The sequence below is a fragment of the Sturnus vulgaris genome, chromosome 8 (assembly GCF_052056855.1).
Source record: "Sturnus vulgaris isolate bStuVul1 chromosome 8, bStuVul1.hap1, whole genome shotgun sequence".
Taxonomy (NCBI): Eukaryota; Metazoa; Chordata; class Aves; order Passeriformes; family Sturnidae; genus Sturnus; species Sturnus vulgaris.
In genome coordinates, this window is record NC_142250.1 from 11,747,223 (window position 1) to 11,765,119 (window position 17,897).

Here is a 17,897-nt window from a genome sequence, read left to right on the forward strand (position 1 = left end):
TCTAAGGGTCTTATTTGACCAATAAAATATTAATTTTTCTTTAATTATTGGTCATTTTCAGCCTATGTAATACTGACAGTCAAGCAAAAAATGGTCTATAGATTGGTTAAAATCTGCAATGGTATAGTTTTATCTTTACTTGATCTTTTTTTTTCCCCCCTTCTGCCTGTCCCTGGCATTTTTGGTTTGGTTTGGTTTTTTGGCATGTTAAAGAAAATACAGTTTTCATAAGGGTAACAGCTATGTTGTCTCATCAAGCTTTTTGTGCCAAGGTTTCAAAAGTGGTTGCAGAACGTATTTAGAGTGGCAGGTGAAAGGTACTTTATCTTTCCCTCATGTTACAACTCTTCTGTAGAGACAAGGTCATTGTCCTCTCCACTGCTCTACTTCCCTAGAATAACTTGAAAGTGCTTAAAAAGTCGTATTTGACTTTTCATCCCAGGACTCTGCCACTGCTTTGGAAATGGCTGTGGTGCTTCTACCCATGACAGAACCACTCTGCGGGAGCATAGAGGTAGAAGCTATTGGTGGCCTGAAGGGTAGTGAAAAAGGCTGAGGTTAGATTTCCAGCTCATTCTCCTCTCAGATTTTATTTAGAATGCTTAAAAGCTTTGAGAACAAAGCAGCAGTTGTTAAGTATGATACACCTGAGAGATTATTCCAGGATTGGATTGGCAGAAGACATGAATGAGGCTTTGGGGGGAAAAAAATTAAACAAAACCAAATTAACCTCTGCCTTGTAAGCTGTCTTCTTTTTTCCTTTTGAAGTGTCAGTTTGTGATTTTGATAAATGTCAGAAGCATTCTTGTTCTCAAATAAGATTCTTCTCTGCATAATCCAGTGTTACGGTTTCTTCCTTCTTTCCTCCAAAGATTACTTTGTCCTTCCTTTTGTTTCTAATCAGACAAGTGCTCAATAAATGGGATGGATTTGACAGCTGAGTGTGTTTCCTACTGAATTAGTTTTGTAAGGGAACTGGAAGAGCCAGATGAGAATATTCTTTCCTGCAGTTTTGGAAGTTCATTGACATGATAAAATGGAAATACACACCACACTCCCCACCCCACATTTCTTCTATGTTTCAGTCTTGTTAATGTGCAGAGTAGTTGACATTATGATGAGCCTGTTTTACAGAGGTATGTCAGTTACTGGGCTGCAGCCTGGTATCTCTGTTTGGGTATGAATACACTTATAGTTGTTGCACAATGTCTTTAGGTAGAATTGATCACCTCTCTGGTCAGAAAGAAAGAGTAGAAAGTACTGCTTAGTGAAGTTTGTTTTGGGGGTTAAATTTAAATAGATTAGTTTTTAAAGTCACCCAGTCAGAACTTGTCTGGGCCTTTTTGTTGTTCATGTGTTTGTTTAGTTGTTTCTCCCCAGCTGTTCCAAATATCAGACTGAGAAAGTCTGCTCTTAGGATTCTGTAATGTTTAAAGGCACCTACGACAAGGATTAGAGGAAGAAAGGGAGTACAGATTGCCAGTCTGAGGTTGGTTACTTTCAGGTAAAAGATTTCAATGTCATAACTGGCGATTTCATTGCTTTATTTGCACTGCAAAATTCTAGTCATGGATTTAGACTTCATCATATTTAAGTGTATGCAAAAACCATGGGACTTCTGGATGGGACAGGAGAACAAGGAAGTAAGTACAGGCTGCTCCAGAAGGAAGAGAGAATTAAAACAGTGCAATAAAGGAGCAGCCACATGTTGTGATTGTTTGAGCACACTCAGGTGTTTAATGTCTGAAAATCATGGAGCCATTTAGCCATTTAGGGACCCTGAAGTTCATAGAATTCAACATGAACCCAGCACTGCCAAGTCCACCACTAAACCATGTCCCTAAACACCACATCCACACATTTTTAAAGTACCTCCAAGGACAGTGTTTTCAGCTTTGAAGTATTTAATGTACCTCAAAATACCCTATAAAAATATAAAGAGATATTTTATTTAAGAAAAATTGGAGATAGAAAGGAAGGAAAAAGAAAAAAAAAACTGTTCCTGAAATTAGGAGAATGAACCTACTGTAAATTGAGTACATACAAGTTATTTGGCTTGTCCAGTTATTTAGTTCAGCATTACCACCTCTAACCATATGATATCTTACATTAAAATAATTTGGAAACGTTGTTGGAAAGTTCAGTGTAGTTAACTGTAGATGGTTCAGAGCACTGACAGCATGAGGCATTATGGCACTTGTGAAGGAAAAAGGAGGTCAAAATCCATTAGAATTAGGAAACAAGAGACATACAGTCTGAAGGAAGCACTCTAGTTTTCCTCTTCATCCTTAAGAACATGATTCAATTGGTCCTTGTCCTGCCACAAAAGTTAATATGGGGATGTAAAACCAAACAAATTGGAAGCATTAAGCCATTGCTGTCTTAGCATGCCTGTTGGCATGATGGCTGTTCCTTCCCATGTGATAGATGGAGCTGCCCAAATTTGTGTACCCTACGTGCAGTTTGTTTGCTTTGATGAGCTGTCAGATTTAGATTTAAACTCTCTACTATCACTGTCACCCTACCTCACATCCTTCTGATTAGGCCTGTCAGGCATATTCATCCACTGCATTTTGGAGGACTGGTTTATAGTGACAAGAGGCCATTACTTACAGCTGTGTTTAGTCAGGCCTCTTTGCTGCAGGATAAATGTTCATTTTGCTAAATTGCAATGCAGGTTTGGCCAGGAGCTCATACCTCTGCTACGGCTCACTGAGCCATTTGCATCTTAGGAAGTGGAGCCCTAAGTCCTGTTCATTTAATCAGTCACTCCAGTGAAAATAGTGATGGAATTGCCACATTATGTCTTTGGTAAAAAGCAAGTCAGGCCTTGCAACTCTGACTCCATATACTTTTCCTTCAGGGTATAACCCCTGCATATATTTAATTCCTACATGTTTTGCATTATTGGAGCACTGAATAAAGTCAACACTGTATTTATGTTTTTGTTTCAAATACGGAAGGGAGCTGCGAAGGACAATAGTGCATAATAAGGAAAGGAGAAACTGATCAATTGTTTAAAACCAAAATTGCTATGGTACTTAAATGTGTTTTCCTTTATGAAAACTTGTTGACAACCATTTCATGTTTTGGAATTCCTTAAGTTATAAACCAAATGTTAGTTACTTTAAAAATGGAAACTCAGTCCTTTCTCTTAATGTTTGCAGCATTGTAGCTTTGAAAAAGTTGTACACAATTAAAATAATATTAGTGAATTCATACAGACATTCCTGCACTAGCAGATTTACTTCCAAGTGCTTGTTTTTACAACTTCATTCTGACTAGAACATTCCTGCCTTTTCAGTGTGAAGAGTTGCAACTGAAATCTGCCTTTTTAACCCCTTGATAAGGGTCGTGCTGCTTCAACTTATTACTGCATGGGCAGACTACCTCCACCTCTAGGTTATTTTTCTGTAGAATCATCAAGGTGAAGGATCTCAGAAAACTGTCAGATGAACATGGGATCTGATGAAGTGTGGTGTGTGGGGAGGTGTGTGTGTGTGTGTGTGTGTGTGTGTGTTTGAGTGGCTAGAATGAGCACATCCCTCTTTCAGTGGCATCAAATACGTAGAATGTGTAATGTCACTCTAAATTTGCTGGATTTTACATCAGTACAACTCACTGCTTCCTGAGGAGAGTTGCCTTCTAAATAAATATTCCCTCAGTTCTGTGACCAGGTGTTCTCTCTGCTGATGCTATGTTCTCCAGGTTGGCATTTGCATCGTGGGATGTCTGCCAGATGTAGCTGTGTTGTCAGCATTCCATGTCCTGGAATTCTTTTACTTTCCATGATTGAGTGTTCCTTTTTTGCTGCTTTCAAAGCCTGTAAAGACTGTCACAACACCAGGCTGTGTGTTGCACTCGGCATAGATGAGAATATGCAGTGACAGTGGTGGGTCTACAAAGCTGGCCCTGTGATGGTGTGCTGGGAGAGTGGTCAAAAGAGGCTGTGAGGGCCAAGCAGCCAGGGATTTGCAGATGTTCTTTTTCATAGAAGCCTCAAAGGAATGTTACCAGTACAGGAAGAGTGTATGGGCAGTCAGGGTAAGCTTTAGTTACATGGCCATTTGATAGAGAGCAATGCTGAGTTAGGCGTTTCTTGACAAGGTCTATGAACTCACAGTGATCATATATTTGAAGTTGTGGGGTCCTCTGGCACCCAAAACTCTTTTAAAAATTCACTTCCTTCATATGTAAGAAAAATCAGAAGTCAACAAGAGCACTTTTGGGCAGTAACACCTCTAAATTTTGATGTTTTTCATTAGTGGAGTTCTAGGAGAACTCGTGCATAGAAATACTATAGAAAAGAAAGTATACTCTGGTACATCATTAGGAAGGTAAGAAGAAGGAAAAGCAGAATTTCAGAGTAGAAGAAGTGACCTTTATAGTTAAGTATTCTGCATCAGAGCTGAGCTGTGCAATTGCTAGCCTGCCTCTGTTTTGGGAAGAAATTGTCTCACACTATTATTATGTTGTTTTCAAAGAAGCATAAAGAAAAGGTTGAAGTCTTGACAGCTGTGACAAAGTCCGGTGCCATAATGTGTCACCAGATAAGTGATACTGTATAGCCTGTGGCAGTCAGCAAAGCACAGCAGCCACTATTTATATGTCAGCTTTAAAAGAGAGGAAGTGTTACCCGAAGGGAAGAGAATATCAGAATTTGACAGCCTGGTAGACATCTGAGGTTAAATGTCAGTTTTTGAATAGCTGTAACTTACGTATTCATTTTATGGGTTGAGATCTGAAATTCCAGGCTCTAAATGCTCATTTGGTTATTTTATGGCACTTAAAAATATTGTGCCTAAGAACAGAGCAAAGTTTCCTGCTAGAGCAGATAATGTCAAAGGCTAGGTCATAGTTTTCAGGGTTTGACTTATGTTGTGTAAATATGTCAGTGCATATGCAGCCAGCCACAGGAGAGATTCGTCTTGCTCATTTCCCATCTTAAAATCAAATTTACTTTCAGAAATAATTTGTTTATTACTTGAATTCTTCCTCGTATCATGTGATTTTCGTGTTTCCTGGGCTTGCTGTTCTTTGTAAGTTCTTGCTTCATTTTAAAACTTATACTAAACCCTCATTTTTATGCCTCCACAAGCAGCATACATAATGCATAGAAAGTAACTGTGTACGTCTTGGCTTATATTTTCCCCCTTTTCCCAAACAGAAGTTGTTTGTGCTTTGAGCATTTGTTTGTGTTTCAGTTTTTAACTTCCTGAGTACTCTTATTCCGTTATATTACTTGGAGCAGGAGACAACAGAGCCAAGATATTTCTATAGTTATTTTAATGATCTCAGAAGAGCAGTTGTTAGCCTTCAAACAATATTTTCAGTATTTATGAGGTTCACTGTGTCTTGAGTCGGAGGCACTGTATTTTCCTCTTAAGAGAATTGCCAGTGTCTTTTTTATATTCTGAAGTCTATGTGAAACTTTCCATTGAAATGTGAATTACAAAGCCCTGATAATATTACTAAAAATATCTCTTCCTGTGATTGCACAGTCTTAAGTAGTGTAATGACTAAAGTTGATAATATCTTCATGCTGTTCCATCCATTCTATCTGCATCTGGTTTTGTGCAAAACTGGTAGCAAATCAATTTTTTAAGTGTTATTTGAAAAATAATATTGTGTCATTTTGAAGCCACCATTTCAGAATTTTGAGGATTTTAGTCTAGAAACCAGCATAAAGTAGTGGTCTCAAATACAGATTCCCTGGATGCAGGGGAAGGAGGGAGGCAGACAGCTGAGCTGTGACCTTCGTCTTCTGTTACCCAGCTGTAGTGCAAGTTGTGTGTTCTCTTCTCTCTGCTTTTGGCCTTGAATGCAGCATGCAAATCTAACAGCCACTCACATCTGATGCCTGTATCCACAGATAACAGGGAAAACTTCCACAGAATAGGAATGTGCTTTTCTCTAAATCTCCCTTCAGCCTGTTCATTCAGCTGAGAGTTTTGTGCTGTGTGCTGTATTGTAACTGTACCACTTTATGTTGCATTTCATGATATAACCTCCTGTCCTAGCTTTTCTTAGAAGAACACTGCCCACCTTAAACAAATTTTTGCATCTTTGAAAAATAGCTGTGTGATACATGAATTGGCATGTGGTTGGGTTCATCTAAACCGTGGGTGTGGGATGTTGTGCTCAGAACTGGCACTTGCTACTGGAAGGGAGATCCTGGACTTGCTTTGAATATATGAGCTTGACTGGCTTTGGCAGCCAAACACATCAACAGTGGACCAGACAGTGGCAGGGGGGAACAGAATGGGACAAGAAAGGTTTGATGTGACTTGTTCTTGGGTAGAAAAGCTTTGAGAGGCCTTGTGAAACATGAGTGTGCCCATTTGTTTTCAGTGTTGTCAATTCTGGTCTCCTCAGGAAGTATGTTAGAAGAGAGTGTGAGGCAGCTGAAATAGTTGATAGTATGAGGTGTCCTACAGGCTGAAAAGATTGCAACTTCAGCATGTGGGTCCTGGCAAGCTGCACCTGTTATGTAACAGTGGCTATAATTCTTGAGGGAACATGGTGGGGATGGACAGCAGAAAATGCCCAGGATTGCATCTTCTTGCATAGGATTTCTTATTGCTACTGCAGAGGCTCACTGATCTGAGCAGGAGTGCATTTTATCTGTCATTGATAGGAGGATGTCACAGGTACTTTTTCTTGGACTCTGATCTGAATATGAAATTTGAGTAAATCATTCTAGTACTTCTGTGGTTAAGTAGTGATTCTTCAAATGAAAATTTGGTTCATTTCCTTGGAAAAGAGTAAAATGATAACTTATTCAAGCTTCTTTTAAAGGGCATTTGATGACATGTTTTCTCAACTTTTGAGACTTGTTTCTGTATCTCAGTCAGTGGATTATTGCAAGGTAAATTCAGTGAGGCACTACTGTGAAAATGTTAACAGATTTGGCATGAAGCTAAGTGGACCTGTTTTTTTCTCATTTCTTTTGCATGGGTCCTGATTTCACAAACTTCTAATTCAGTCGTTATTTCTGAGGTAAAAAGCTTTTTTTTTTTTCCTTCTTCCTTTTTAACAGGTTCTTGAAGATGCAGAGGCTCAACATCTGTTCCAGTCCATTCTTCCTGATATGGTCAAGCTGGCACTCTGTCTCCCTAGTATCTGCACCCAGGTAAACAAACCCAGCTAGCAAGTGCTCTGTGGCAGAACACTTCTCTGCAAACTGCAGCTGGGGCTAAGGTCAAAACATCAGGGTCATGCTATGTTCTTGATAAAAGCTGTAATTTTTGTGCTGAAGGCAGATGAGACCTAGGGAGCAGAATGGACAATACACATCTGGAATTATGTAATAGAATGTAAAAAAAAGTAAATCTCACTGTCATAGTTTTAGCCTGACTCCAGTAACATTTTCTGTATGCTGAAGTTGCTTCATGCATTTCTTCAATGAAATGACCACACAACAAATCAGGTTGTAAAATCTCACTTAGAAACTGGAACAATTGAATAATCCAATTCAATTTTTTATTTCAATCTGATCTAATTTTTTATTTTAGAATTTTTTTAATCTTAAAAGTGGTATTTTCATAAAGCTTTCGTTTACTTGAGAACATACCTAATTCTGTTTAGAGCATGTAGTACTTGCACACATACAAACCTTAACTAATTCTGTATTAATGCTATAGGAATTAGTTCTGTAAGGAGTAAAGCTGATAAAAGTGAGTAGGATTGGTCAAGTGAGGATGTATAGTAGGCAACATTTTAGTAGGGTGACAACAATTTGTAAACTCCTTTGTTACCATTTTCTAAATTGATTCTGTTGGGAATAAGCAGGGAAAATCTTTCCCTACTCTTTTATACTGCAAGGGTCCTGAAGTAGATACATAATTTTAAGCTATGAATATTTCTTAATTTTTTTTTGGGCTGATAACTCCATGAGGGAAGTTGTTTGAAAATGCTACAAAGTTCCTGAGCACAAGCACAAGATTGCATATGACTAGGCAGTGTAAATTGTGTCGGACTCATTTTTTTTGTTAGACATGAAGATAAATTTGTTCCAATATAACACTGTCCAAAATATTCTATTTTTATAGGTTTGTAGAACTTATTAGAGTGAGCTTCTGAGGCTTTTTCCCTCATCTAGCTGTGTGTCTTCAGACATCATAATAGAGCTTGTTAATTAAATAGCCAGAAGTCAGAATGAGATTCAGAGAATGTGAATGCAGTGGTTATAAGAATGAAGGAAAACTTATTTGTTTTCTGGAGTAAACAGGGCTGTGTATTCAACAGCCTAAATCAACAGCAATTTCTGTATTCATGACTAGAAGGATGAAAATGTAGCTGTATTGGAGCTAGACTAATGGTGATGGCTGAGAATTTTAGAGGCAGGTGAAAACTGTCTTCTCTTTCTCCTGTCAAGTGGGTTTATCATAATGGTTACTGGACTCAGCAGTCAGAATGATGTACCCCTGCCATGCTCCATATTATCACATAATTGAAACAATAAAATACCATGAATGTTGTGTGTCACAGCTCAAAATCAGAAGGCTAATGCCTGATAAAATGAAAGATGTATAATGCTTCTAGCTGAAGAATTCCTTCTTCCCTCCACCCCTTTATTTCTTTTCATGTTAAGGAAACCCTGACCAGAGTAAAATAAAACTTCAAACAGAGGACCAAAGTGAAGTTGAGCTTTTTGTTCATTCTGATTAGAAAAGAATGAATAATTACTCACTTTATACAAATACCATCAGTGTTACTTCTTCAAGTAGGATGGAGAAAAAAATTCAAAGCAAGTCATAGAGTTATGATCTGTGGTATGACTTCCTTGTTTCTTTGTAAAGTTCAAAGCATGGTTATTGTAGCTGAAAGCAATCCCTAAGGTTCTTAACTATACAGCTATTGAAAGTGGATTTTTATTTCAGTTTTTAACAGTGCCCAGGATTTGCAATATCCCATCTGTTTTTTACCTCTGCATTCCCAATGGTTTTGTTTGATAAGTTGTGTTTTCCTGATCCTTTTATTATTGATTAGAAATCTGCAGTTTGCCAGGCAAGCCCTTTCTGAATTGTCTTGAATAAACTATTCTTGACTTTAATGGTGCTGCTGATTAAAGGCTTTACCAATGGCCTAAATTACTCTTACTCTAATATAACAAATGTAATTTTGTGCCTCTGTTTTTTCTTTCAAAAAGGGTAAGCTAATTATTCTTCTCTCTCCTTCCCTCCTTTCTCCCCTGCCCCTTCCTCCCCGTCCTTTCTTTTGTTGGTAGCCAATACCGCTGCTGAAACAAAAGATGAATCACTCCATCACAATGTCACAGGAGCAGATCGCCAGTTTCCTGGCCAATGCTTTCTTCTGTACTTTTCCACGTCGAAATGCAAAGATGAAGTCTGAGTATTCCAGTTACCCAGACATTAACTTCAACAGGTATGGCACTCTGCAGTAAATGAACCTGATAACCCTGCCATGAAAATATTGTTGTCCTTTAGGGGAGGAGCGGGTTTGTTTCATGTTTCTGTCAATAAATTCACTAGTTTACTTTTTGTCTTTTTTTCCTATTACCTCTAAGAGACAAGAAAACTGTGCATCTGTGTAAGTAAGGATCTTGTGCACAGGAAGATATGATTAATAGTACAAATTTTTTTGTGCCTGAGCATGCACAGACACACTCTTGCTCTGGCATAATTAGATTGATACAATTCCCTGCCTCCTCATAAGCCAATCATCTGCAAATAGTATATTTTAGTTGTGTTTCAAGTGTTCTGTGTGTGTTTAAATTAAAGGTTGGTGTTTCCCCAGCCACATTTCTGTTGTCTCCTGTGTCATCAGTGGCGATCTGCACATTAAGTCAGATCAATAGGACTTCACTCTTCAGCATCCATACCATTATTTTAAGGCAGTTGTAGAGCTGTGTGTTAAAATTAACCTTTTCTTTATGCTGCATGTTAGCCTAAGAAGGCCACAAAAAGGATTTACTTAAAGATATTCCAATGTCTAAGCAAACTTTTTTTTTCTTAGTGCTAACTTACAAATAGATTTGATCAGAAATTTTTCTTCACATCTTTTTTATAATTTAAATATGCTTATTTCAGTCTTAAATGAGGGAAGTAGATGGAGACATTTTGTGCTGCAGAATATTATGGTTCATATGGACTTGTAGATTAGAAATATGAATTCATTGTTTTTTGGCACTTCCATACAAGTGTAGATCAACCTTAATTTTATTGGGCTGAAGCTTGGATAGATTATTGATCTAGAGTTTTTCATATTGCTCACTGTTAAGAGGTGTAGTGTATGTGCTCTGACAGCTGAGATGAAATATTGTAACAGTGTTGGGTGTGTGTATTATGAGAGCTGAATTGGACTAGGACTTCCCAGAAAAATGTCAGGCATGCCAATGTACTAATGATGGCTTTGATGGCTGCTGCCTTTAAGGGCTATCACAGATTTGTCCATATTGTGTATTTCAGAAGACAGCCAGGGTCACTGTCTTGGTGGTTATCCCAAGTGGGTTATGGAAGAGAGGTGTGGGTGGACATTATTATGCCATGCACTTCAATGTATTTTTCTACCAGTGGTTCCTAAGAACAAATACATGAGAAGTACCATTGGTGCATTTAAAAATACTGATGTGCAGAGCATTGAAGCAGGAGAGTGAAAGGTTTGGAAGGAGTTCTCTTTCACTGCACACTCTTAGCTGTATTTTGTGATATTTTTAAAGGACTTTAGGCTGCTGGTTTTGGTTGTAATTTAAACATTTTATAAACCAAGCAGTTAAATTTTGCAAGTTGGATAATTTATTACCAACTACAGAATAAAATGCTGTTAAATAACTGGAGTAAATTCATATGCTTCTCTATGAACATTGCAGAGCAATGTAAGGTGATAGTATTACAGTGCACTACTTGTGGTTGACTCAGGGCATAATATTACGAACAACTTCTAAATAAAAAACCTTGGCAAATTATTAGGTAAATATTTTCCTACCATGGACTCAAAGAATGACCAGTAAAAAGTATTAAGCATTCAGAATTTTCTGCTCTGTTCCAGTCAGTCCAACATTGTTCTCTGACTTGGCTGCCTGGTGCTATCATAGTAAGGTCCCACAGTGTTAATTAGAAGGGGAAAAGAGCAGATAACCTTCAGGCCTTCCTTTTGCATTATGAATGAGGCAAGGCTCAGCTTTAAGTCTTATAGGGTAGAAAGCCATTTTATTTGTGCAAGAACAACAATATTGTTGCCAAACTGAAGAAAAGAAGGGAAGCTAATGTCCTGTGGTTATTGAGGATTAAAAGTGGCTCTTCCTCAGTGTTTGCCAATTTATGCATTTATTAGGTAAGTACAGTTTCCTTTTCCATTTCTTGTTTTTTACTTAACCATTTGTTGCACCAAATTCACACTCCTACAACGCCTGTATTTTGAATTTGATAATAAGCAGATTAGTGAAACAGAATACAGGGTATGGCAGGCAGTGGATAAAATTTGAGAGAATGTGTCAGTGAGAGTGAGACTGGTAGGATAAAAGCAAAAAAGGAAGAGTTGTGGAGAGAGTACTGCAAGATTGGACAGTTTTCTGCTACTGTAGGTAACCTGACTCAGTTAAAATCTAAAATGAGGGGGGAGAAGGAGGATACATAGTATCTTATGTCTTTTTTCTCCCTGTCATTCTTGTATTTTCCTGCCCTGCAAAGTTACTTGTTTAGTAGCAAGGACAGAGTAAACTGTCATGTTTTCAGCTATTGTTTCAGACTGGTAAAGATGACAGGGTTTGGTTCACTGCAGTGTGTGTTTTCAGCTTTTTAAAAAAAGCTTTTTGGGAAGCTGGATGTACTCAAAAGGCAGTAGGCAATGACTGAAGTTAAATTATTTGTGACTCTTTTTCTTGCTTATAAAAATGTTTTGATGTAAAGTCTTTGGAGACTGCTGCTCTGCTCTGTCTGATTAGGGATGGGCATAACAGATTGTTCACACACCAACCTTTTGTCCCCATAGTATTATGGTCTGTAGCTTTTTTCAGACTTAGTTCTTTCCTCAGCATAATTCATTTGCTGCATGACTGTGAATGAATGACTTTGTTCTTAAGGTATCAAAAATAATCTGCTGTTGTTCCCTAACAAAGCCAAATTACTGAGTGCATGGATACATTTGAGGGGTTTTTCTGTAGCAAAGGTGGTGTTCCTCGATTCCTTTATCCATTTCCTGTCTACATTCATGCAAAAGGCTCCCACTCCTCCCCTCAAATCTCTGAGACTGAAAAACTGAAATTTGCAACTTCTAAGTTAGAAACACAACTGTGTAAGTTTTCTTGTGTCTTTGGTTTTATACAGCAGTCTTTTATCAGGTCACTGTATGCAGACTTAAACATTAGTACTTTTTTATACACTATAAAATACTTACAGTTTTTACATTTAAATGCTGATATGTTTCTTCTTTCCTCCCTGTCTTCTCCCTGCTTTATGTTTTTATATGCTATTAACTACCATATTGTAAGTTCCACCCCTACTTCCCCCAAGGTACAAATCTGTTTGACAAAACAAGACAGTTTAAAATTTAGGACTCAGAGACACAAGATTGGGAGAAAGGTGATGTTTGCTAATACTAACACATACAACAGCCTATGCTTTACCTCTCCTCTCCTGCTGTTAGTCTTGCCAAATGAGAGGAGAATCAATGTGGCCATTCCTCTTTTGACACTGAAACACTTGATTTAATGGTGTGTTGTGATGCTGACTGTCCATTTTGATTCCTTATCTTGCTACAGACTGAAAGTTACCTGTGTATAATTAAATACTGAGTAATTTAATTGAATTCTTCCCTTTTTTGCTTGGCAAGGATGAGCCTATTAAGAGTCTTAAGTCATTAATAACATAATTCATTTCAAATATAGTTGATAGAAAGGAATTCATAGTTAAAGAGCTTTAATATTTATTAATTCAGGTAGGTAGAATGCATCTATTCAGTGGCCAAACATTAGATCATGCTAAATAGCATAAAATATTACTTCTTTTCTAAATATTAAGCTAAATTTAGAGTGTTCAATTTTTATTTTTAAAAACACTACTGTATATGTATGTATACTAGTATATATATGTGCATATATATATATATGTATATATATATATGATGACAATACATTGGGCAGCTTTATTCCAAAATAACCCATCACAAAAGAAAGAAGTAATTGAATTGTCCATTTTATTTATCTTACTGATGTATTTTTCTTGGAAGTTGCATTCTGGTTGAATGTAGAGCCCGAACTGCATTGACACTCTGCATTTGTGATGTTGGTTGCAGAGTTTAAAATAGTTGATTGTGGTGATGGTTGTAATTACACTATAGACACTATAGAATTTGGTAATTTAGGAAACTCTAGTTTGGTTATATGTGAAAGCAAAATGTGAGGAAAAATATCTGCAATATTGAACCAGTGTTCTGGAAAAGACACAGGTTTGTCAAGGACCTGCTTTGCTTCTGCTGTGTCTTTGACCTGCTACAGATCTGTTTTAGCTGTTGTATCAGGTTAGAAGAACTCTTCCATTTTCCTTGTTCAAAAACTCTGTAGTTAAACTAGAGATGTAATAGCTCCCATTAAAGCCACTGGGGTTAAATTCAGAACTGAAGGCAGTAAGTCTAACAGCATAAGCCTGGTAGATCTTCTGGCACATTTATTTGTGCATGCTCTGGTCTGAAACCACCACTATTCCACTAGGACTGAATTTTTTCATCTTTATCAAACAAACCTTTAAAGTAATTTCAAGTGATTGGAAATGAGGAGAAAAACACACTAGTTAAGATATATTTCTTTTATGGAATATATAATATATGAAAGGAAATGGGAAACTGTATGGTACACTTATGCAGGAGAATTGAAATCTAATTTACCAGTAATGCAATTATCTCTCCATAAACAACATCAATTTCACAACACTAATGAATATTCTCTGGAAAATAAATTATCTAATGACTTTGAGAGAACTTGGTTTGGACTGAGATGTATTGCTCCTCTGATAAGTGGTTCTAGATTTTCTGAGTTAAAGGACACTGATCCTAAAAACCTCATTCTGTTATGCCTACTTTGGGCATGTGAACTGATTAGCTATGGATGGATTACTTTAAGTCAAGTATAACGTTCTGTAAAAAAATTTAAATCAACATTTGTGTTTGGTAAATGTGGAAACACTCTTTAAATAGACAACTTCAAAAGGACACTGTTTTTATGAATCTGGCATAATTACTTTGCTGTAGTGATTAAAACAGTATTGAATATGAATGTGTTTTAGCTTAGTAAATACAGTAATGTAGTCCAGATCTTAGCTGTACCATGCTCTTGGTTGTCCTTTGTTTTAGATCCCCAGGGTAAAACATTTTAACCCACTATTCTCTAGTGTTGAGTACTTGCAGTTAGCATCTTATCATTTCATCAAGGTCAGATATCAACCTGATATATTTTAAGACTCATAAATCACCAAAACCTTTTGTTAAATCAGATTTATAATGCACCAGGTTACTTGCCACAATAAGCAGAACTACAAAATGAAAAGCACGGAGCAGGGAGATGTAAGGATACAGGAGTGTCTGAGATGAAAGATAGTTTTTTGCATCTAGATTTCCCAACAAAATGACATTGCTCCATTTTTTTGTTTACAGACACCTTCAAAGTCATTATTTAATCTAGAGATGTAATTCTAATGCAACATAAGGTTGTTGAAGAGTGCACTGTTCTTAAATAACTTCTCAGATGATGACAACTTGTACCTATGACACATCACAGTAAATACAAAATCGCCCATGAGGCTGAAATATTGAATGTTTTCTTTTTCTCCTGCTTGATATGAAGGAAATTAGAAAACTCTAAAATGACATCTTTTATAAGCTGAGAGAAGGAAGGCAGTTTTAATACAGAAAGATAGAATTCATGTTGAGTGGAAGAGGCACACACCAGGCACCAGAAAAGCAGAACTTATGTTATTGTACCTGACTTGTGTGAGGTTTTGCTCTGTTTTTCTATCAGGAAATGCAAGATATGGACAGTGGCATTTCCTTTTGTTTTGTCAGAGGGATGGTTAATTTGCTGCCTTTAATCTCTCTGGAAGGAATTCCTCATTTGAATTATTCTGGTTTTGGTTTTCATTAAGTCCAAATTTCATAAAGTAAAGTTGTAATATACTGAATAGTTTTTCTTCTACTTCTCACTTAAAATATTTTCAGTGACTGCAGAACTTTCTAGTTTATATTTTATACTGGTTATAAGAATGTCCCATTTTAAATTTGCTAAGGTTTCCTCATCTTGCATTATCTAATTGATGTCAAAGTATTTACATTTAAAGCTGTCTAGGGCAGTAGTCTCCAAACTTTTTTGATCACACATACCTATCAGTAAAACATTTTTGAGCATGGACCCCCAATGTATTCATATTTATTTACTTAGGAATTACATACACATGCTACTTTAGTAATATATTGCATTATAAAACATACAAAAAATTTAGAAAGGATGAGATAAAGATGAAATAACCACTACTTCAAAATGCTTTTTATTTAATGAATGGGATAAAAATACATTTTTCCTGCAGCCTAGTGGATTGTCTTGCACACCCCCTGGGGTACTTTGGAGACCAGAGTGGGTCTGAGGTATTGCTGTTCACAAAATAGAGTGTAGTTTGTTTCCCTTGGGGAGGGAAGTGTAAATTATAGCAATGAAACACTTGTTGCAGCTCAATTCTTCAGGAAAAGTCCTTGACTGGTCCTATCTCCTGTCTTTTTCACTGAAGTGAAGCTTTAGAGATTTAAAACTCCATTTTAAAAGGCAGATATGTTTCTGAATGGGGGTAACCCCACCCAATAAATAATCAACAAAACAGCATTCTCAAAAAACACATGAGTCAAAGAATCTGGGTAGTTTGCTTTCATATATTTAGAGAATGAAATTGTTGTCTGTCCCATGCAATTGTGTGATAAGCACACATAATTATAGACACATTCCAAATCTTACATGGTGGGCTCCTCTCTCTCTGACACATTAATGCCCATAGCTTCGCTTGACCCTCAATACACTAATATGCACAGGCAGTCCTTAATGTGGGTATGACTAAGGTTGCCTTGAGCACAATTGAATAAAAAATGTCAAATCATACTGAGAGAGAATCCTTTTGAAACTGTTTTGATAAGCTGTGCTAAGTATTGGAAGTCAAAGCTCAAAAAATACTTCATTAGAAATATGATACTGGTTTTGAAAAAGAGAGAGTTTTATACTTCTCGTTTGTTCCTGGAACTCCACTTTTTCTCAAGAGGTTGAGAATTTCAGGAGAAAGATGGAAGAGATGCTTCTTATGTGCTCCCCAGTGCAATTAATGCAATCCTAAATGATGAGGTTATTGGACCATTCAACACTATATTACTTTTTCCTTTAAGGTGCTGTGTATCAGCCTGAAATTTCAGTGGTGAGGATGCTCAGCAACTGAGGATGCTTAGTTACTTAATCAAAATAGCTCTCAGTCACATGGAGGGCAATACAAGTTTGACAGTAACATACTTAAACCTATTTCCACCCTTACATGTATATATACATCAGGTAAGCATAGGCTTGAAATGCAGCAAGATAGAAAAAGCAAGGTTTATTTGGTTTATTCTCTTTTCCAAGTGTTTTGTCATCCAATACCTTAGACTAAAACTGTTTAGTGATTAGCTGTGTTCTTGAGGTGGAAGGAAACATCTATCCAGTATTTTCATTTCTGCCTTAACTTTCCATCCTTTCCCCTGCTCAGTCCCTTTACTGGGTGAAATTCATCTATCCATATGACTTCTGTGTAAGTCCTTCTTTAATTTTATTTGTAGGAGAAGATCAGGTTTTAGTAAAATGTTTTGTACTTGTTCAGATGTTCCATTATCTTTAGTGAGATCACAGTAAAAGACAAGAGACAACTCAAGTGTTTCTTCAAGCTCAGTAGTAAAGCCAAAGACTTTTTAGTGCCTGTGGGGTAGTGAAGGAAACAGAACACGATTAATTGTAGGGATCGCAAGGACAAAATTGTGCATCCACACTTCCACAGAAAGGAGCCATGGCATGCCATGGATGTATGAATGGGAATTATTCTTTGAAGTATGATTCATACAGCAAATTTTTGCATATTGTTACAGTGTGTACACCTTTCTGGGGCTTACAATAGGTTCCAACTTCAATGTAAAGACATGATTATTCTCTTTGAAAAGAAACATTCAAAGGGAGCCCAGCCTGGGCATAGAAATATCATTATGAAATTACTGAACTGGGAGATTAAATCACGTGATTGTAATGGCTCCTGCTGGAGTAACATCAGGGGAGCAATTTAACTCCTTGGAAATTAAATTTTACAGGTAACTACTGTATTTTAATTTTACCTTAATCAGAAGCTATGTATTTGGGAATTGTTTACTTAAGCTGGTTCAAATTCTCCCCAGTAAACCCCATGCAAGCCAAGGTCACTTTTGTGAAGCTCTTTATGTTCTTAAATAATTTTTCTCTTGTGTTGTTTTCAATGCACCCTTTGAAGTTCCTTGCAAGTTTGAAGTCCACTTGCCCCAGCACTGGAAGGAGTTGGGAGTAGGTTCTTCAGAGCTTTTGACTCTGGCTTTAGAAGGTGGAAATGCTGGTTGCAAATATGATAATTTTGAATTGACAATCAAGACTACAAATACCAGAACATTGATTGCACTTTTTAAATGCTTCTTTTTCCACCCTAAAATTTTCAGGAAAATGCTCATGCAAAAATACATGCATGTTTTTGTAATAATTGTTGAAATGGTATGAACTGTTACCTTGTAACTTTACATTTTCATATTATTAGTTCTTACTATTTTTAGTATTTTATTTCTCATGTATTGGATTTCTCTTCAGAACAACTAATGTTTGAATATTTGCTAGGAAAGGCTTTTCATTTAGCCATGATGACTTTAACAAT

The 17,897-nt window shown here is 36.9% G+C and overlaps 1 protein-coding gene across 2 annotated transcripts in view; it reads left to right on the top strand.

Moving 5' to 3' along the window:
• PARG (poly(ADP-ribose) glycohydrolase) overlaps positions 1–17,897 on the top strand; it is a 60,880-nt gene that overhangs the window by 18,983 nt on the left and 24,000 nt on the right. For both annotated transcript variants that reach the window (XM_014877973.2, XM_014877971.2), the window contains exons 8-9: positions 7,040–7,132; positions 9,230–9,387. In XM_014877973.2, the coding sequence (XP_014733459.2) occupies positions 7,040–7,132; positions 9,230–9,387 (251 nt within the window). The remainder of the gene's footprint in view (positions 1–7,039; positions 7,133–9,229; positions 9,388–17,897) is intronic.